At 33.0% G+C, this 23,088-nt stretch overlaps 1 protein-coding gene across 1 annotated transcript in view; it reads right to left on the bottom strand.

The window, feature by feature from the left end:
- Positions 1-1,061: 1,061 nt before the first annotated feature.
- Positions 1,062-23,088, bottom strand: part of LOC107446026 (retinal degeneration C) — a 64,283-nt gene continuing 42,256 nt past the window's right edge. Inside the window, exons 10-16 of the mRNA XM_071188287.1 lie at positions 20,631-20,699; positions 16,893-17,078; positions 12,351-12,496; positions 7,185-7,291; positions 5,795-5,964; positions 3,943-4,027; positions 1,062-1,491 (exon numbers count right to left, since the gene is read on the bottom strand). Of these exons, the coding sequence (XP_071044388.1) occupies positions 1,169-1,491; positions 3,943-4,027; positions 5,795-5,964; positions 7,185-7,291; positions 12,351-12,496; positions 16,893-17,078; positions 20,631-20,699 (1,086 nt within the window). The 3' untranslated portion in view covers positions 1,062-1,168. The remainder of the gene's footprint in view (positions 1,492-3,942; positions 4,028-5,794; positions 5,965-7,184; positions 7,292-12,350; positions 12,497-16,892; positions 17,079-20,630; positions 20,700-23,088) is intronic.

Raw genomic sequence — 23,088 nt, forward strand, 5'->3', positions numbered from 1 at the left:
TCCCCACCAGAGGAAATATACGTCCTTATGGCTGACCGATGTCGTAGCGAACAGATTAAAAAGAAAAAAAAACGCTGAAATAGAATAGAAAAAATACCATTAAATGAGAGATAAATAATTAACAAGTAAACAATTTCTTTATTTTAATATATATATATATATATATATATAATGTAAAATCTTAATTATCAGTATATACTATACAGCTTTATTGTTTTTATGGGACTGAAACCAGTTTGCACTTGTTTACGTTTGTGTAACAATTTGTTAAATTAGCGATATATAATGTAAATTCGACGATTGGTATATTAGACGATATATTATACAAATATAGAATATTTATTACATCAGGTATTATATTATTATATTGTAATAAATAGATCAAATTATTAGACGCACTGTAGTTTTTTAATAATTACATGCTTTGCACGAGTTTATTGTTGTTGATGACGAATACCTATTACGGCAGAGGGGTGCGATTGTTCTTGTTTTCCAGTGGCGCCATCTATGGCCAAGAATTCGACTTCTGCCACTCGCATACGTTTATAGGGCGGACCCATTCACAGATCCATTCATTCATCCACAGATCGTTATTTTTACCTGAATCAGAGAACGATCAATCTCTAATTCAGTGCCCCCAGAGGTACTGATTTATTATGAGAACATGGAGGACATTGCGCTCAAATTTAACGTGCATCAGTCACCATTTACTACATGGAGAGTCTTCAGCCGACGGGGTTTGAACCCACGAACTTATATGCAATACTTATATGCACGAGTTTATATACAATACTTTTATGTTTAAAAATACATATGAAGGGTTTTCATTCAGGAGATTTTTTATATACTTCCTATTTGAATTTAATTTTATCGTGTTGCATTAGAATGTCAACCAATTGTTACTCGAACGTGAGCAAGTGCAAACTGGTTTCAGATGCGTAAAAATAGTAAAGCTGTATAGTATCACCTGATAATTAAGATTTTACATATAATCTCATAGTGCGTCTAATAATATGGCGAGGAACTGTATATATATATATATATATATATATATTCACTAATCAAGCATGCTCTTTCAAATTGTGCCAACTGCTTTTCCAAGTAAAATCTTGTTTAAATAAAGGTTGTTTATATTGAGTTAGAATAGAAGAGACCAGCAAGAGCTTGTTTAAAATCTTCTTTGACTGCAATTATCATCATCATCAATGTTTTCTAACAGTGAGTTCTGTTCTTGTTCGGCTGAAGTAATACTGATCTGACTATCTGGTGTATTTGCACTTTCCATAATATCTTCAATAGCTGCAATATCTTCTGGTAATTGACCATTCACAAGCCTAAATGCTTCTAAAAACTCATTAAGATCAATGAAACCGTCTTTATTCATATCAATACTGTGAGCCAAATCTTGAATAGTCCCTGGGGGTATCGGTTTATTGAGTTGTTCTCCTAAGAAGGAACACGCGTCTGTAAATTCATCCATTGAGATTGAACCTATATAAAGGACACATTTCAAGTTGAATTACTACTATGGAATAAATAATAAAAGGACTTAAAAAATAAACCACCATTTTAAATTTCTCTGGACAGAGAACTTAAGAAGAACATGATCGTTTGTCACTGACTTATTTGTCAATAATTCCTTTTTATTATGAGATTTTAGTTATTATGAGATTACGTCTATGAGATTTACGTTTGCTACAGCTTGGAAGAATACTTTCTGAAACAACGGTAGTAGTAGTTGGAGGGTAAATCTAGAATTAAAAAAACACATTTTTTAACTCCAAATTGCATTAGAAAGTACCACCACAGGTGACCCTCTGGTGTGATCCTTTATAATGATGTTAAATCTGATATGACATAATACTGTGGATTTTTCCTCTCTGTTGAGGCTCTAGATAATTGTTATGCGTCAAGTATAGTTTGTCTAAAGTAAGAACTCTCCCCTAGCCATTCGTCTGGACTCGTGGCGGTAACTATGGTAACGAGGTATAACTATTTCAAGTACGTGGGGCCACTGTTTTGGACAGGTTTTGGCTCGGGTCAACGAGAGAAAGGTAATCTTTTCCCCCGGTCTATTTTGTTACCCCCAGAGTTCTACCCTCCCTGAGATGCGCGATTCTTGTTTCCATAGCAGAAAACGTCCTCAGTCTTTCTGGTGGGGGAGTTCTTACGGTAGACAAACTATAGGAAATCATTGGGAGTAGTGTAAGATGAGCAAGAACCAGCGCTAAGCTGTAATATTTATCAGGGGAGCAAAGCAAGTAAATATCTAGGAATGGTATGCTCCCAGATCACTCTTTGGTTCATTCCCCTTCTTTAGGAGCATCCGTGATGATGATAAATAATTGCACTTTACAGAACAGATAAATAATTGCACTTAAAAGAACCAAAAAAAGCCATAGATAGCTTACTTTCTTTGAAAAAAAAATAGATAAAAATAAAAGATTATTTTTAAATTATTTTTGAAATATTATAATTCATAATTGTAGTAAATCTGAGCTCTTAACATTTTACTTTTTACCAAAGATGCCAACTACTCCGGATTCGACAATAGATATTAAAAAATGATAGGGAACTACAAACTAAAATTAGAAGTTTTTGGTTAATTTTGATAATTTCTTACAAGGCTCAACACAGCATCACTGTACTCATACTCATATGTTGTAGCTATCTTAACATCAGCTCTAACTAATTCATCTGAGTAGGAATATATGATAAATCGCCGAAGCGCAATTGAATGGCGAAAGTTGGGGTTCAGTAACATTTACTGAGTGAAAATTAAAATAAAATAACGAGATTTAAACAAACAAATTTAAGAGAGAGAAGAGGTTTTTGTGGCAGATTGCCGTGCCTCCCCCCGAGCTATTACCCCCGAGCTTCGCAGGTGCACAGTAGCCGCATAGCCTCAGAGAAATAGGAAAAATACATGATAATAAATGCGCAAAAATATATACAAGTATTTGCAAAATTTGCGGGACAATACCCATCGGATAGAAAAAAGGCGGTTGCCGGGCTATATTTTATGTTGTCTTTGATGAGCTCAAAATCAAAGTTTTTAAAGTATGACGTATGACAGAAGAATGCATCTCTGCAGAAATTTGCACATATGTAGTTCAGCTATGTGTTCCTCTATTTTGTTTATTTTTAAATCTTTTCTTAGATCTTTCATTCTCATGTATCTGGCAGCAACACTGCAATAAAGTGGCGTATCACATAAGCCTTTGAATTATTTAGAAGTAGTGGTGAGTAAAAACCTTATAAATCTAATATACTAAACAAAGACTACCACTCGAAAACATTTATCCACTGTCAGGAGGAAGTTCACATCTCCGTGTTACTGCCGGTAGGAATGATAGAGTAAGCTGTCCAGAGCTCTTAGAAAACTTAAAAAACTGATAGCAAAATATCTAAAAGAACTTTTTTTTTTCAATGCCCACCTGGAGAATGACCTTTCGTCACGCAGGCATCTGAATAGCAGATTTGTTGGCCACTCTTTCAGGGACACCATATTAGGTGGGACAACGTTGCCCCCACAATACAAAGAAGGAAAGAGCATCTATGCCGAACCCAAAACCTTTCTGATGTAAGGCCAGTATCCTGACACAGGCCGGTCGGCTAAAAGATCATCCTGAAACTTACCTTTCCAATTATTTAAAAAAATTTCCTTTGGAGAATATTTGGGAGGGATTTCTGTTCTCAGAATATTAAGTTGGAAAGGTGAGTTTTCAAATATTCATTTAAACATTTTACTACCAGTTTTTTTTAGTTTTCTGAGGATTCTGGTTATATAAGAATTAATCAGCACGTTTAACCCTCATAGCTACCACACTGCCTGCTGACCACAAAGAAATCACACAATGCTGAATAATTCAGGATTTTAGTTTTAGATGTTTTTGAAAAATTCAATTAGACAATGAATATTCATATGTTTTTGGCTATTACCATCTCCGTCTTTGTCAATCATCTTGAATACTGCTTCTAATGCGTTTTTGTTTTTGTACAAAGCTTCAAGTAAAGTATGTCCATCCTAAAAATACAAATGTTTCCCCCATGAGTGTTTTCAACAAATGACAATTTCAACAAATTATACAGTATTAAATGAGTAATCTCAAGAAACTGAATTGATGATATAAAACTTTCATTTACATCAAAATAAATAAATAAATAAAATTAAATAAATTGACTACTGCGACTACTGCGAATTTTTTAGTTTTGCTTATCGCTTTTGCTAAATTTTTCGTTTTTTTTTTTATTTCGAATCACTTTTGTTTTCCAGATGCAAGTCTGATGAATTTTGAGCGCGTAAGCGTTTGAAGCACTTAGACTTTTACCACACTTTTATATCAAGTAAATTATGCTGTAATTTATTAAAGTGTAACAATTTGATGACTAGATTGATTTAGTTCTCATGAACTAAAAATAGAAAACTTTAGTTACAGATCTATCACAAAGCAACTGCAAAACTTCCACTTTAAAGATACAAAATCATTCTTATAAACTTCACATTTAGATATTAGAGATGAACAGAACGGAAAAGAGTGAAAACTGGCAAAAAAATCACGTCATTCTAGCTTGTTTGAAGGGAAAAAACTTTCAGTCACATTAATGTGACCATCTGTCCAGAATAACCAACTTTCGCAGAACGGACAATTAGGTTCTTGAATGTGTTCTGTTCACTAGAATGTTGAGCTTAACTGCACCAGGTTACGCGGTTGAGGATTCATGGCACGTACCATTCGACTTCAACGAGTGTTACGCATGATCATGAGTGTGTATTTCGATTGTTGAATGGTTATTTGTTTTGTATTGTATCAATACATGTACATATCAAATTTCACTAAAGTCTGTCCAGTAGTTCTAGAGATAATTGACCAAGTCTGCAAATTCTCTTTATTTCTTACTCCAGTATAGTTTTAAAAAAAAATTGAACAATTTCTTATATCAATTTAAAGAACATAATTTTGCGTTTCAAAATTCAAAAGTTCAGCGAAATCGGTCAAGTTGTTACTGATCGGCCGAATTGTTCCGAATTTTAAAACAGTCGCATTTTTTTGGCATCTATGGAATACTATGCAACTTTTGAGGATTTTGAAAAATACTTCCTTCAGTGGTATTAAAACTGAAAAATATTTATTAAGCTTTTATCAGAATTAAGAACATGACTGATTCTTTCTTCTTTATTTAAACAAAACTGGGTGCCTAGGCCGCTCAGCGGCCGAGCATGACTGTTTGCCTATTTGACCGTTTATATATTTGTTTAAATTACTAGTATGTCGTGGTGGACAAAACTTCCATTTCAAATGCTTTAAAATATTGATACATAACCTTTGTCATCACTAAGCAAAATATAGTTTTAATCTATCGAAATTTCGTAGTAGATGGAAAGCTTGATATATAGTTGAGATATCAATAAAAATAATAATTTTAGTTTTGTGACATTAATTAAGGAAAGAAGATTTTTATTTTCCATCACCTATTTTAATCAATGCAAACCTTGCATGAGTAAAAACGATAAAATTTCTAGAGCCTTTAATCCTGTTTTTTCAAATTTGGCTTACAGTTTCACATTTTAAAATTCTCCAAAAGAATTTGCAGCTAAAAAAGCTGTTTCTAAGAAGTTAGTTAAGCCTATTTTTCACTTTATGTTGCCCAACTCTTGTATGATTTTTGTTTTTTGTTCGAACTTTTTAATTTTTCCAGACTAGTGATGTGTAGAGTAGAAATAAAACTTTTTACTGAAGAAAATTAAAAAAAAATATTCAGAAAAAATTAAATTCCTTTAACGTATATTTACTTCAATAAGTCCTTCTGTATAAGTGTGATAGTCTTCCATTGTAGTAGTATATTCTACTTGTCCTGTTTCTTTGTCATACTTTGCCAGTTTGTGACAAAGTAATCTCCAAGGAAGTCCTAAGCCAATTGCACTTTCCATAGCATCACTCCAGTCAGCTAATGAAATGGTTGCTTTCGAAGAAAAATATTAAAAATGTTTTAGAATACACGAAAAAAATGCAAAATAATTCATCAAAAGAAACTTATTATAATAAAGATAATAAAACCAATAATAATAAAAAAATAATATAACAAGCATTTTAGTTTAAAGTAAATATAGGGGTTGCTCTTTTGAAACGTGTGTCAGAAATATTTACAGTTAAAACAAAGCATGGCAGAGTGATTAACCAATATCCATGCTGTATATAGCGCTACCATTAACCGATTAATCGGAGGAGAAATCAGAATATATAGCCAGTTTTCGAGAGAGAAGTAAACTATAAGTGAAGACGAAAAAGAACAAAAACTTTTCCTAAAGACATTTAATTTCGAGAAAAATATCTGCGACTACCAAGATTTTTTTTACAACAATAAGATATATGTAAAACTGCTTCTTTCCCGAAATATGATGAGAAATTCATGAATAGTTAATAGAAAAAAATACTCTCATTTCAGTGAAATGTTTTTTTCCGTCTCACTTTCAGCCCTGGAGCAATGAAAATGCTAAACATGGAAGCGAGCAGAACAGCGCAGTGAGTTTTTGTGGTTATTTTTTAAATAACCGTTGTTGAACAGCCGACCCGATTGAGGGTTTACGATTACTAATGCTCAACTCCGTGACCTTGTCATACTGAACCCAATTAACCTGGATCAAATATTCGGAGAAATTTGCCCTCATAGAGGACTTTTTTATGGAACTAACTCCCATTTGCGCTACAAGGAGAGGAAAACTAAGCAAATCTCCCATGGTTAGTCTGACAGCAAGGGGACTCTAATGCATGATTCGTATCCCATTGAGGATATTTCACGTCAGTACTGTGGTCCGTGCCAGCCGGTGCGAAATTCGTATCGACCAGCTATCGCTGGGATTCGAACTCGGTTCACCCTATTGGCAGGCGAACGCTCTATAATCTGAAAGCGTTTTGTGGTCATTTTTCGTCGAATGGAAGAATTTGGCCAAGCATCCATTCATCGTTTTTGCTGATATTGTTCAGGATGAAAAGAATGGGGAGCAATACTAGATTTTCCGAGACAATCCTAAACGAATCCATTGCTGCTTGCTGTTGATAAAAGACCAGCAAATTTCAATATTTTTCTAACATTTCAATTATTCGGAATTCAATGCTAAAAGCAGGAAAAGTTGGCAACTATGCGTAAGTATTACATAGATATTTCTTTTTTGAAATACTTACAAACCATAGCTTTATTCCGCTTATTGAATTCTCCCATTAAAGTAAATCTTTTTGATGATATGTGCTTCTTTAGTTCTCTCAGAGCTGATCTTTCCATTATTCCTTGCCTAAAAGAAAATAATTTATCATTAACTTTCTTATACATGGAGTACCCAGGATTAAAATACATCACCGGGTGAAAGAAATATTGGACTAACTTCTTTCTTAAAATAAGATGATTACATAACTCATTATTTCTCATTTACAAATTACTAAATAATGTAAAAAGTACATTTTTGAAAAGAAAGCGGCTGAACGTATATGTTTTTAACTAAGAAGCCTTAAACAATGGCTTAAATTCAGTAATGAATTTAGATCCAAACGTAAGCTAAGGCATTTAGCATTAATACCTGGAGTTGAATTGAGGATAATGCAGAGGATCTTGCTTTTCGCCTTTATCCTCTGTGCAGTGAGAGAGTTGAGGATGATGAGTTGAGTTCATGATAAGTAGATAGGTACTTTATTTACGTCACAATAGAGCTGCGCAATGGGCTATTGGCGACCGTCTGGGAAACATCCCTGAGGATGATCCGAAGACATGCCATCGCAATTTTGAGCCTCTGCAGAGGGGATGACTCTCCTGCTTTGGTAGCCCGACGACCTGAGCGTGAGTCAAGCACATTAAGGTAGAACAGTTTAAGAAGGACCGATATCAAGCACCCTCGGTCCCTACGCAGGCTAATCAAAGTGGTCACCCATCCACTTGCTGACCGCAAGCCAATGATGCTTGACTTCGGTGTTCTACTAGAAATCGTGTCTTTAAGATCAGTCCACTGCGGGACTTGAGTTGATGATGATGGTGAAGAGAAAATACAAGATGATCGTGGTGAAAAAACTTTCAACTAATTCGATGCAAAATTTTTTACAAGTGGTTCCAACACTTTTGGAGAGGTTGAGTTGATAATGAAAATGTGAAGATACAAAATGATAGTGAAGAAGGGGTTTAAACTGATTCGATGCAAAGTTTGCAGTTTTCCGAGAATTCAAAAGCAAAAGTTTGTGATTCCAAGACTTTTGAGAAACCAGACACCCGTAAGTGCACACTCTTTCCCCGAGGCTATCAGGGTGGTTTCGCTGTTCCAAATTTTAAAATTGGATGGATTGACGTATATGTAAGGTTTGTAGATTGGGAACCAGAATCATTTAGTTAAACTCAAAAAGAATATGAAGTTTTGAAAGAGATTTTCGTGTTAGTCAAACCTGAGGAGAGAAAACTCCGATTAAGGAGTGCAATGCTTGACGATAAAGATTGAACTTTTTGCACTCAAAGAGAAGATGGTTCACAGATTCGGGGGAATAACAATGATCACACAAAGGGGAGTCCACGAGTCTGATTTTGTTCCAAATTACATAATGTAGAATGTAAGGAACTAATTAGTAATGTGCAATATTTCTATCCATGGGTTACCATTGAATTTTTAATCCTTCTGCTGAATCCCTTAAAATTGGTTGCGATAGTTTTGAGACACCTTTTATGCATTTGGTGGGCGAAATCAAACTCTTTAAAATAAAATAGTTATAAGTTAAAAATTATCAAAAATATTTATAACATAAATTTTGCTACCAGTGCAAAAACAGGAAGAAATTTCCCGACAAAAGAGAGGTCATCAACTATGTACCACCTTTTTTATTTCAGGCCACATGAATCCCGTATGCCAACTTTTACGCATTTTTCGAAGGATTTTTTTTAAGTTGTAATAAATTAATAATTAAATTGAGATAAGCACGAGTATTATATATATATATATATATATATATATATATACATTANGCCCGAAAAAATTCTGCCACAGAGACTATATATATATATATATATATATATAATCAATACTCAGAAATAACACAGCATCTTCTTCTTTAGTTATGCTAGCCGTGCACCCTTTCCCATCCATCGTGAATTATTTAGCATTGTGTGAGTTCTTTGTGGTCAGCAGGCAGTGTGGTAGCTATGAGGGGGATTCAAGCACTTTGCTTGAATAAATAAAAATAATAAAAATAAAACAAAGCAGCTTACTTTTAAACTAAGCTCACCGGACCAAAAATTAGTCACCCTAGTGCGCAAGCATCGATGAATCGTTAGATTTCGTTAGATGACGCAGTGGTCAAGTGACGTGCTCAACTGCGTGTACATTGCTTCAACGTGATCAAAGGCAAATAGCTATCAGTGAGATATTTTTATTTGAAGCGGAAACTGCGGGTAAATATGGATAGATGTAAGGATGTGATGGCAAAAAGAGGCAGAAAGAGGCAAATTTGATTGGCTGTACTCATGGCCATACGGTGAATGAAGTTGCTGGATTTGTTGGTATTTCGATACGGACTGTTCAACGTGTCTACAAGCAGTGGTTACAAAAGACGACATCAGGATAGTGGTTGATAAAAGATCCTCCGTGAAAAGAACCGCAGACGAGTTTCACGACTTACCAATCAAAATCTCTTCCAAACCCGACAGGAATTGCTTCAGTTAGTAAATGGAGGTCCATCACAACCTGTTAGTGAAAGAACATTGCGACGGGAGCTGCATTCAATGAACATTTGGAGTCGAACATTTCGTAAGAGGTCATTGCTCACAAAGGTACTTAAAGCTGCGCAGCCTCAGTGGGCTAGAAGTCACCGAACGTGGACAGTTGCTGACTGGAGGAATGTAATGTGGTCTGACAAATCACGTTTTTGCCTTTATTCAAATGCCGCACGTCGTCGAGGGCTGCGAAGAGCAGATGAAAAATTTCATCCTGACTGTGTGCAAGGTCAGGCTCAAGCCGAAGGTGGATCTGTCAGGTTTTGGGGGCGTTTTTCTTATTATGGATTGAGCCTCCTCACTTAGGTGGCCACTAACATGAACTAACATGTTAATTTTAACTTTCTGGAGGATTAGATGTCGCTTTTCAGTCAACATCTTCATGAAGAGTGTGTTGTCGATACCCCTATTTCTCAAGATGACAACAGCAAAGATCATCTGGCTGGAAGACTATGTAACTGGTTTTATGATAATTCAGACACTCAATTACATCTCGACTGGCCTGCAAAATCACCTGACTTGAACCCCATTGAAAATTTGTGGGACATGTTGGAACAACGGGCGAAACGCTGAAATCAGCATCCTCGCAATTTTGTGCGTTTGCGTGATCAAATCCTCAGCAAGTGTCTTATACTGGATTCGAAGTACCTGAAAAAACCTTGTGGACTCACTTTCTAGCAGAATCCAGGCGGTTATGAAATCCAGAGGCGGTGTCACACGGTATTAAATTATGCTTCTCATGATTTCTCTAAGGGTGACTAATTTTTTGTCCGGTGTGCTTATATGTGGCTATAGAACTGGATGCAGGTTGATGGCCTACGTGGGGAAACGCTTGATAGATCTTTCAATAGTGTTGTTGTTGAATCTGATGCTATAGGTGGATCTGTGATTAAGAAATTTGTTGAGGCTCTTTTTTATTTTGATGATTGTGATGTAAGGCGTCGGATGTAAAGTGAGCAGCTATTAGTCTGAATTTTATATCTTTCATGTAGTTTTCAAAGTTGAATATCTGGTAGTTTTCAAAGTTGAATATATCACCATATTGCATTTTATGGTCTGGTCAAAGAAATCTGCATTTAATTTGTGAATATATTGTGATAAGGTCGGGATCTTGAGGTCTTTGTGAATACTTGTATTTATGATGAAAATCATCAGTGTATAAAATATATAGAATCCGTCCAAGTATGCTGCCCTGAGGTACTCCAGCTGTGATATTTCTTTTTGATGATTTGCAATTTTGAATGGATACTTGGAAGGTTCTGTCTGAAAGATAGCAGGAAAGTAATTTGATGAGACCGGGTGGAAAATTAATTTAAATATTGTACCAGTATGCCAGACTTTATCGAGAAAATAACACAGCATGAATATCAAGTCATTTATAAATAGTTTTAAATTATTTATATTTCCTGGTAGTCAAAACAAATTCATATCAATTCATTTTCAACATACTGCAGACACTCAAACTTTATAACGAATTCTCCGTAGTTTTAGAAAATATTTTTCCTAATGGTAGCAAGGGTGCAATTCGTTTATATTTTTAAAAATTAGAATTAAAAGAATTTTGTCCACCTCTAACCACAATCAATTTGAGCAGCTTCATTTAAGGTCACGCAGACAAATGCTTAAGTTTTTAAGATCTTTCTTAAAAAATCTGCTTGTATCAAAAATATCCGCTTTAGTTCATTACCACTTAAAAAAAAAATCGCAACAGCCTCAAATAGTTGGAGTCTCTGCATATTATAACGTATATACGTAATAAAAATAGGAAAGCACTTCAATACTATGTATAGTTTGTCTAAAGTAAGTCCCCTAGCCATTTGTTTGGACCCGTGGTGGTGACTATGATATCGAGGCATGACTATTTTCAGTAGGGGTGTTGGGTCACTGTTTAGGACAGGTTTTGGCTCGAGTCGGCGAGAGAAAGGGAATATTTTTCTTCTGTCTATTGTGTTAGCTCTAGAGTGAAGAGAAGCTATCCTCCCTAAAATGCGCTATTCTTGTTCCAAAAGCAGCAGACGATCTCAGACTTCGGGGCGGGGGAAGTTCTTACAGTAGATAAACTATAAATAATCTTTCTTATTGTAGCAAATGCTTTGGAAGATCATGTTTGAAGCTTTTACAAATGGGGACACTTTTACCCATGCAGAATTTTCATCCACCAAGATGAGCATCGGAAGTTAAAAGCTTCTTTCCATTTTCAATATTACTATAATTGAAAAAGCATTCTAATGTAAATGTTGCAATCCTATAGGATGATTTCAAAATTGATGGTATTAAAACTGGAGAAAAGTTATTACTTCCTTTCCTCATTTTGGTAGATCTTAACTTTTCATGGGTAAGTATGACACCATTTCTAAAAAGATTCAAGCGTGATCCTTCAATTTAGCCAAGAGGTTTGTCATCTGTCAAAACATTTGTTGTTAAAAGAAATATTATTTACATAGAGATGGTATAAAAGTGTTTCCATATTTTTGTCCAATCCCCTGAAAATCTATTACAAAAAGAGTAAAATTTTTGCATCTATACTGTATGAATAATATGCTTATATACAACATTAGAAATGAATTTTTTGGCTACTATTGGAAGGAATGAAGTAAAAGAAAATTTACCTTTGTCTTAATGAAGCATGCCTAGCCCGCTTGTTGCTAACATACAATACCGGTTGAGGAATCAGTTCTGGACCGATTAGTTTTATATAAGCTCCTCTATTACTTCCAGTATCATAATAGTTTGAAGCAGAAAATACAGTTAGAACCTGAAAAATAAGTTTTTGGTTTGAATAACAATTGATGGAATTATTGAAACAATTGCCATCAAAACAATGAATAAATGAAAAGAAAGCTTGAGTTAATGTAGGGTCAAGTGTAGTTGAGAGTTCTTCTTTTAGGTTTTTGGGCATTACTATTTTATTTATTTATTCATTTGTTTTAAGAAAAATTTTCAATAAAACTTATCCACATTTTTCATAATACGAAGGTCAATCGAAAGTTAATATGATACAAAAATTAAAGCTTTCATTGCTATTATTTTATTACAGATTCTGGGAGGAAAAAAAAATTAGAAAATGCTATAATTATTTACATGCCGGAATCACATTTTGAAAAATGAGAAGAGCTTTTTTGATAAAAAAATGGTAAGCACATTTTTGATTAAATTAAGAGGCTGTTATATTTATTTATTTTAAATTCGCTTTAAAGACCAACAGAACCAAAAATAGGTTTAATGAAATCATTAGAAATATATTAAAAAAAACAGGGACCATGAAATAATTTAGATATCAATCATTATCTATAGTTTGAAGTTTAAATATGGCACCAGGTTTGAAGATATTGATCATAAATAACTCATTTCTTGCCAAAAAACCTTTCACATGTTTAGAAAAAGAGCCATTTTGTAATGACGTGAAAGTGCCTTTAATGAAAAGTCGTAACTTAAACTAAATGGATAAGTGTAATCTATCACTTCAATTTTGAATAAAAATTCGCCTAATTTTGTATTAAAAAAAGAGATTTATATTGTTATGAGTTGACTAAGCAGGTTTATTTATTTATTCTTACCTTCTTTGATTTTGCATGTGTGGCGAATGAAATTATCGCCAAGTCAGCTCTCAAAATAATAAAACCTTAGAGCAGAGCGACCAGATAATCAGAATGTCTTTTCTAGATTGGCCATGTGCATGGAATGGCAAATAATAAAGAATTGTTTTCTTCGAAGATTGTGTCATTTATGAAAGAGCAAGATGCTCAGAGATTATTTCATTTAGATAATGATTTAATTTTTTATAATGGTGACCACTCGAACTTAGAATGCGTAAAATTGAAATCAAAAGTGAAATTACGCGTCACTCCGAAACAATGGGAAAATCTACTTTCAAAAAGACTATTCATTGCTCATACTCAAAAAAACCTACTTATAGCTGCATCTGAAATTCACATGAGTGCTTCTTGATCATTATTTGTTTGATCAAATTAATTTTAATGCAAAAATGTATTTTAGAGAACTGAATTGTTCTGAAAGTAATTATACTGTTCTAAATATTAAGTAATGTGTTCTGAACATAGATGGCAACGTTACTTTTAAAAAGTAACGAGTAAAAGTACAAGTATTTTTAAAAAAAGTAACGATTATAACCAAAGCGTTGCATATTNTTATTAGTGAGTTTAAAAAGAAAATTGAAATACTTAATAACAAAATCCAACATTTTTGATTTAAAATGTATTAAATTCAAAATTGATTAAAAAAAGATTCAAAACTTATATGCTTTCCGATTCGACATTTGAGCTCATGTATGCCATAAATTCTTCTGTGGCTGGTAATTGGCATGATGTTTTCAGCTTTAGAAAATTTAAAATCCCTGGGTTTTTTTTCTGTTACGTTATTATTTATAGCAGGGTTTTCAGCTTGGACAATTCTTTCCAATTTTTTTTTAGCCTCCTCCCTAGCTTTTTCTTCCAACCAATTAAATTTGATGAAAGGTACAATTAAAATGCAAGGTACAAGATGCAATTAAAAAAACGTAAGCATTTTTTTTAGAAAGCTTACCGAGTGTTAGAAAAAAGTAACGATTTCATTCGACATTTCCGTTACAAATACTTGTACTTTTTCCCTAAAAAAGTAACGAAAGTACAAGTAAAAGTACTAAATTTAAAAAGTAACGAAGTACAAGTAAAAGTACGTACTTTTTACTTGTACCGGCGGTACAAGTAACGAAAGTAAAAGTACTGCCATATATGGTTCTGAATGGTTTAGAATGTTTATTCATTCATTTATTTATTTTTTCAAATTTACAAAAGAATATTTTATTTTACTTGGATAATTTTATTTACTTTCGTTTACTTACTTTAATTTTATTTACTTTAATAATTGTTATCAGGCCGAATGCAGTGCGATCTGGTAAACGTCTCCGGAATTTATTGGAATCTGATGATAGGTTTTAAAAAGTTCAATTCGACTAAATATCTTAGAATGAGTCATGGTGGCTCAGGGGATAGAGCGTTCACCTTCCAATGAGGTGAACCGGGTTTGAATCCCAGCGATGGTTGACTTAAAATATGTGCACAGTGTTGACTTAAAATATCCTTACTAGTAGATGGATCATGGGTTAGAGTCCAGTTGCTGTCGGGCCAACCGTGGAAGGTTTTCGTGGTTTTCCTCTCCATGTAACGCAAATACGGGTTAGTTCCACCAAAAAGTCTTCCACGCAGGCGAATTTCCCCAACACTTGATATCTGAAGTTTCCTCGTCTTCTGGATTGGGTTCAAAATTACAAGGCTAAGGAGTTGGACGCAATTAGCCGTAAACCCAAAATTGGGTCGGCTGTTTAGCGACGATTATAAAATAAAATATCTATAAGCAGAAGTTTTGAAGTTTCTTAAAAATATTTATACACAAAAATAGGTATTTTCGAAATTTGGCATTTGGTTGTCCTTCCATTGGACAGCCGATCGCAGTTTGAATCGGGTATGTTTCGAGAATTTTGAAGTTTACTGGGGACCAGAAAAATTCGGACTACAGCCTATCATCATCCGATTTTAAACAGAATTGTGGAACGTTTTCCCAGACATCTAAAGTTCGCACTTAAAACTCACGAAAATGACAGATGGCATGAAACAATTCCAATAGTTATACAGGGAATAAGAACTGCCATCAAAGAAGATTTAAATTTTTCTTCTGCTGAACTCGTATAGAAATCTCCATTACACTTACCATGTGACATGTTTGAAAACACAAAAACATCTAGTCATAAATTCATTTCGCAATTACGAAGTCATAAGCAACAATTGACACCGACTGCCACAAAAGTACATTGCGAAGAAAAATACTATGCGCATTTAATTTAAAAACTTGCTTCCTTGTTCATCTTCTGGCCGATGGCGTTCAATCACCATTACTCTGGTCCACAGAAAATATTCAAAAAAAGAGAAAAAATCATTTATATTGAACTGAATGATTGAAAAACAATGGTTTTTGACTGAAACTCGCCTTTTATTTAAAAGATACTGTTCTAAAAGAAGAAATCAAAAACAGTTATACCAACGGACGCAAACACGCTTGCCAAACAATAAGTTGTTGCACGCACAAAATCTGTCAGACATGACAGATTTCCAAAAAAATTAGAAACATTCATAGCCAATTAATTCATTAAAGATTTGTTTATGAAATTGTGTATGTTTATATTTAGTTTTGAAAAATTTCATTTAATAATTTTTGTTATATTCACGGTATCTCCTACGATTATATTAATTATTTTTTGCATTTCTTGTGTAATTCTTTTAACTTATTCTAATATAATGGTTATATCGTTTCTTCGGGTACCCAAAGTCACTGAGAGGGATATTCTGTGGCGAATGAAATTATCGCCAAGTAGGCATTAAAAATAATGCAACGCTATAATTCTGAACGACTAGATGATCAGAATGCAAGGGAATGAAAATGATAAGGATTTATTTTCTTTGAAGATTACGTCGTTTATGAAGGAACAAAATGCTAAATAATTATTTGATTTAGACAATGATTTAATTTTCTATACATACATATAAGTTCTACCGCAGACCCTCCAGTGGCAGTGAATTATAGCAGAACATTTTTAAACAAATAAAATTAATATAAAATTTTTATTTAACTTCAGGCTATAACTATTCGTCAATCAATCCATTTATATATCTCTTTAAATTATTAATATGAACAAAATTCTTAGCCGACCAGGTGGTCGAGTGGTCTGTGTACCTGAATGTGAAGTCAGTGACTGCTGGTTCGAATCCCACTCATGGCATGGATGTTTCCCTCCTTGTGTATTGTTCTCTGTTGTGTGAATGTATCCCACCCTATGAACGGGTATATGTGGCAGTGTGACGTGGGTAATGTTGTTTGCCTCCGTAACTTAGGTAACGTTAGCCTACTGGGTAACGTTAAATGAGCAACACTTCCAGCATCCCCCCGAGGAGAAGAACGAAAGTTCAGTGCCTGGCGTTAAAAAAAAAATTCTTTTAATTCGAAATTATTAAAATATTTATACATAACCTTCGCTATCATCAGAAAAAATATTTCCTAAGACTACGGAAATTCGGCAGTATTTAGAGAGAAGTGCTCAGATGTGTTTAGTGATTTTTGCGTGCTTTTTATGTTGCTTTAATAGAATAAAATCGAATTACTTGACCATTGTGAGAATATTCATAACCATCAGACTTGCATTGATGTGATCGAATTAACATTTTAAAATGGTGACGCTCTAAGAAAGCTTGCGTTACTTCAGGTCCAAAAAAACATCCACCTCCTCTGTATGTATTATGATAACATCCAGGTTGAGGTCTTGGATCACTCCAAAGTAGATCAACAATCTGGAAAATATCCTAAATAAGTAAATTAGCATTAAGTAACAGTAAATTACTATAATAAAACATTTAAGGATTGATTAGGGAAAGAAATACATTTTTTGGATATTTATGTCATTACACACAATTACCGAATAACACACCAATTAAGGTTCATAGATTAAATTTTTTTTTTAAAAATTCAGATATTATGACACAAATGATTCGATTTGAAACTAAAGTAAATTAATATGTTTCTAAGAAAAGGATGACTGGACTCATTAAAGCGGATTTAAAAACAATCAGGGTATTTGTATTGAAAGAGCTACCAACACTGTCAACCTTCATCTATCAAAAGGTACGCAAGTTAGAATCGAGTTAACATGTCTTATATACTAATGAACTTGAATTTAATAGTTTTAGTGGGCTACAGTAATCCCCCATCAGGATTTTATCTTTGATAGAATTTGATGAATGGATACCACCAGTTGATTCATTTCTGTTTTGAGAGAGTCCGGGAGAGCTGTATTAAGATCACCGATCTTGGTGTGCTTGCTTGAGAGGCTGTTAAGGTGACGGTTGTTGCTCTTGTGTTGCTATTAGCAGCCAAGTGTGTAAAGGCCCCCGTTGTATCCAATCGAGACTGAGTATCAACAGAGCGAGGAGGACAATGTCACAGTCACAAATTGCAAGTTCACTGCTTAACACCCATCAAACTAGGCGTGTTCACATCGAAGTGGGAGTTTCTGTAGAGGTAGGCGTGTTCAAATCGAATTTAGTTGTAGTGGTAGCTTCACTACATATTAAACTGGTTAGATCTTCCGACAAAGAGAAATGCGCAGATAAACCGTGGAAAAGGCTGCCCCGGTTTGTAATGCTAATGATGATGAAATAAATTTTAAACTACTGTTGCCTTAAAACTTTATTAAGTAATTCAAAAAAAAAATGTAGAAAAATTAATCTTGAGATTTTTTGGGTTTAGGTAAACCTTTTTTGCTACAATTCGTAAATGGTAAGTAGATTTGTAGCGGAAATAGGGATAATGGAGACGTTGGTGAATGGAGATAATGGTAAGATGTGTAACCTTAATCATGGAGGTTTTTGAGTCATTTTTTTTATCATTTTGAACGAAGTCAGATTTGGGCAGCATTTATTTCCTGGTATTCATCGATCTAAGGTTGGGAAGTCTACTCATTTAGTAGGAGTTGGTTTCATCACGCGGTATCCGACGATACTGGGAGAAGCAATCCTGAGAAAATTTTTATTTCACAGCAATCTTAATTTCTAACGTTAAATAAATTTGATAGAGTAAAGTATTTTTAATTGTCATTTTAAGTTATCTCTAGTAATATTTAGGATCAATATTTTTATGTGATCGGAAATTCTCTCCAGTTACTAATTTTGTAGTTTTAAGGAAAATAATTTAAAATAGAAAATTCTAAAACAGAAATGTACATTTCTCATTTATTTTTGGGGAATAGCAGTAAATGAAATGACACTACAATTTTGAATAGCGAATCCTTTATTTATTAGCTTTTTTAATTCTATAATTTAACGTTTCCATATAAAGAATTTAAATGTTTTTATTTTTATTTTAGAAAAAAACACTTCGAATTATTTGTTATTAAAAAGAAGTGAAAATACACATTAAAATTATTAAAATGACTTTGTTTATAGCGCCAACCAGCCTGTATAGGGGTCAGGGAACTGACCCTGCATCAGAAAGGTTCTAGGTTTGAATCCCGGGAAAGGCATGGTTGTTCTTTCATTCTCTGTACTATCTATCCTTACTGTGGGCTCAACGTTGGTATGGTGCCCCTGAAAGAGTGGCCAACAAATCCGGCCTTCAGATGCTTGTATGACGAAAGGTCATTCTCTATGTGGGCATTGGAAAAAAGAACTTAGTTTTTAGCTGTACCCATCGTATAATTCCTTCTCTTATCACTAGTACCCTATCCAATCACTATATTAAAAAAAATTCTTTCTGTACTTAAATTAGAATTATAATACATCCAAAATTATTAAATTCTAAGAAAATAGTAAAACACAAACTAAAACAATGTAAAAAATCTGCAGTAAAGATATGTTTAACAGTATTGGATTTGACAACTTAAAAATGCTTTTCAAAAATAAAAATCATTAATGCAAAATGTATTATATAATAATGTATTATTTACAAAAATTATTATTAAGATTTTTTTCTGTGAAATAAATATCGTATATATTAAAAAATATGATATATTTTTTACAATAATGAAGAAGCCTGATTTAAATTATTTTATTAATGAAAAAATTTTATTTATTAAAAATTTCCTTTTTTCCAATACAATGATTAAAAATTAGATATAAATTAGAGACTTATTTGGATGGCTTAATTAGGTCATACCTCATTTACATTTTTAAAAAATTTAAGAAAAAGCACTCAGCACATACTTTGCTTTTAAAAATGAACGTTGCAAGCATTCATAATTTATTTACAAGGTACAAGATTAAATTAAATTTCATCATCACAACTACCACTACTAGTAGCGCGGAGTGTCAGAATCAGAATTGACGAAAAAAGAAATATTTTCCTCAACTCTTCAACAATTCCGTCAGTTTTCTAACAATTTTTTTCTATGTTTTCAACATGAGATAGAAAGATATCGAATAGCAATGCTATATCTTAACGTATATCAGTATGTCCTAGTATAACTCAATATATCTTAAATATATGAGATAAAAAAGCAATTGCTTTTTCTATTTCTCATTTCCAATATTTTGTATGACTTCTGCCGCAGAATTTTGAAGACGTTTTGAACTCATATCGTCACATTTCTTTCTCTATCAGCCCAAATTAATTCCATAGGATTTAAATCACAATACTATAAGGGGAGTCGTAAAATATCATGCCCGTGTTCTTTTAAAAGTTCATCAATGTAATATTTGTTTTCGACGGGTGCATTTGAAGTACTTTTTGTTGAATTTTTTTCTTTTTGTTTACGTTGAATTTGATTTTTTTTAACCAGGCAGAACTTTCAGTTGGTACAGAATTCTATACTTTTGTATGGTAAGCTGCATTATCCATAATGATGACTGAATTCGGAGGAAAATTTGGCAAAAGTTTCTCAATTATCCATTTTTCAAAGTTCATCTGACCATGGTAACCTCCTGAAGCAGATCCTACTTCAAATATCAAGTCGTCATTCGAAATGTCGTTTATACTGATTATCGTGTTCTGCAGATTCATCGCAAGCTTCTTGATGATACTATACGATTTACAGATAAATCTTTAGCGAACTCTGTTATTTTTGTTTCAAAAACAGAGAGCCAGCTAACACAAGATCTTCTCGTTAGTGCACATGCGCGTAAGTTTGGTAGAGTCCATTTGTTCTAAGGTAATGTAATTATTAAGAATCGACGTTATTCACTTCCGTTATACCATCTTTACAGCAGCATTGCCACTATTAAGGTTCCAACAATCATACATAAAAAATACAAATATTAAAATTAAAGGTTATTTTATTTTATGTCTTTAGACAAAATTAGGGTTTTTAATTTTTAACAAATAAAAACTAAATAGAGTTTTTAATTTCTTACTTCTTTCCATTCCACTGGTTCATAAGCTAATTGACCTTCACTGACTGGCGGTCTCAAAACAGTGAAAAACTGAAAATTAATAAAAATGATGTAGTTACAATAATAGTTTGCTGAATATTTTATTTTACCCATAAATAGCCGAAACTTTCGTACACATTCACCTACTTATTTCAAAAAGATGAAAATTGACAGCTAATTCTTTTTCGATTTCTTAAAATTTCTTTCTGCAAAACATTCGTATTTATAATAATAGGTTGCAGAATATTTTATTTAACCCACAAATAGCTGAAACTCTCTTTCCCAATCACCTGTTTATATTAAAAAGATAAAAAATTGATAACTAATTCTTTTTTAATATCTTGAAATTTATTTCGACGAAACATTCGTGTTCTCTAAATATTTACTTAATGGTATCATGCATTTATTTCAAATAAATAAAAAGTGGTGGTAAACTTTGCTGCTATTAGTCTATTTCGAAGAAAAAAGATCATGCATTGATAACTACCACATCATGAAAATATTCATGTAGTTTTATACTAAACTTTATGTAGTATTAAACTAATCGACTAAATAAAAGAATAAAAAGCAATCATATTTAATGTAATCTTAATCTTTCTACCTGTTTTTAATTTGGCTGTCCTCTTAGTCTGATATATGAATAAATTATATTTCAATGGGTTAATAATATTATCTTTTGAATTTAGGCAGTTTTTTGCGTTCTTATAACATTACCAAACGAAAAATTTAAATTTTCAAATAACAACTTAAAAAAAGTTATAACAAACGAAACTATTTTTTCCTCATGGGAATTTTTTTACCGATATTTTTCAAATATCTCAGCTGTAAATTTTTTGCTAATTATCTAAATCTGACTTTCGAATTAATCTACAAGAGCATACATTTATCGCATACTTTGAATGAGTTATTAATTCTATTTTATTTTAATAACAAGATGCAAAATTACGCTACAGATAAAAAATCCAATTACAATGATGCTCAATGAGCCAAAAAATAGTAAATATTATATAATATATTAGGACATAATTTTTGAAAAACATCGAAAGACATATTAAAAATATTAAGGGTTTTAGAAGTCCATCTATATAAATCTGAATAAAGGAAAAAATATTTATGTAATTATATTTACTAAATGAGCTTACAAATATTTTTTTCATTTGCCACATGATGACATTTTAAAGAAAACTAAATCATACTGAAAATACAGGATGCCATCTTCAACGCTTTTTGAGAAATACTATTTAGAACAGTTGACAATCAAAAGCAAAAGCTTTAAAAATTTGTGTTGATTTTGCCAACATTTTAAGAGTTTGCTTTCCAATGAGGTGAACCGGGTCCGAATCCCAGCGATGGCTGGGATACGAAATCCACATCTGCTTTGCACCGACCACAGTGTTGACGTGAAATATCCTCAGTGTGAGACAGATTATGGGTTAAAGTCCCCTTGGCGTCAGGCTAACCGTGGGAGGTTCTCATGGTCTTCCTCTCCATGTAACGCAAATACGGGTTAGTTCCGTCAAAAAGTCTTCCATGAAAGCAAATTTCTCCCAATACTTGATCCAGGAATCCCCTTCTCTACTGAATTGGGTACAAAATTACAAGGCTACAGAGTTGAACATTAGTAGTTGTAAACCCAGAAATTGGATCGGCTGTTCAACGACGTTTATAAGAAACATATTAAAAGCCTCACAATGAGTGAACAAAGTAGCTTTATTTATTAACTTCTAAATCATTCATATGCATTGGTTGGAAAATAAATCAAATTTACTAAAGGAATCATACATTATAACATAAACTTAAGTACCATTCGCATAAACTATCTCCGAAAGCGAAAAAAGTTGCTAACACTAAAAATGCTAGAATAATCAGTCATATCGTTTAGAACTTTATAGAAAAATAATAAACAAGACATTCTAACCATTATTCAATGTAGAAACAGCATGAGGATAAGTTGTTTTATGATAAAGAAAACGTTATTTTGAATTTGCGAACTTTATAAATTGGTAGAAAATTAAAAACTAAATCTCTCAGAATTTTTCGATGATTTTTCTATCATTTTTTTAAAATTCTCACCACGAAAGAGGATGACCAAAAGGACGTTTCATATGAACTTTTGAATTATTTACATGTTGTGGCGTAGAAATTAAAGTTTAAAAACAAACAAGGAATCAAACATTAAAACAAGAACTTAGAACATAGAAACATAACACTAGAAGAACAAAAGCGTAGAAAGTTGGCAGCTCTGTTGTTCTTCTTATTATAATAGGGGCTCCAGATAATACAGCAGTATGTCTGGGTAGAACGTATAAATGTTACGTTTATACGTTTCGTCTTAGAAAACCGAGTTTATACTAAGCTTTGGAAGCTAGATAATACTGGTGAACGAAATTTCTGTTACTTTTATACAAGTACTTGACATTACTTAATTCAGGTGAGGTTA

The sequence above is a fragment of the Parasteatoda tepidariorum genome, chromosome X2 (assembly GCF_043381705.1).
Source record: "Parasteatoda tepidariorum isolate YZ-2023 chromosome X2, CAS_Ptep_4.0, whole genome shotgun sequence".
In the NCBI taxonomy this organism is placed as follows: Eukaryota; Metazoa; Arthropoda; class Arachnida; order Araneae; family Theridiidae; genus Parasteatoda; species Parasteatoda tepidariorum.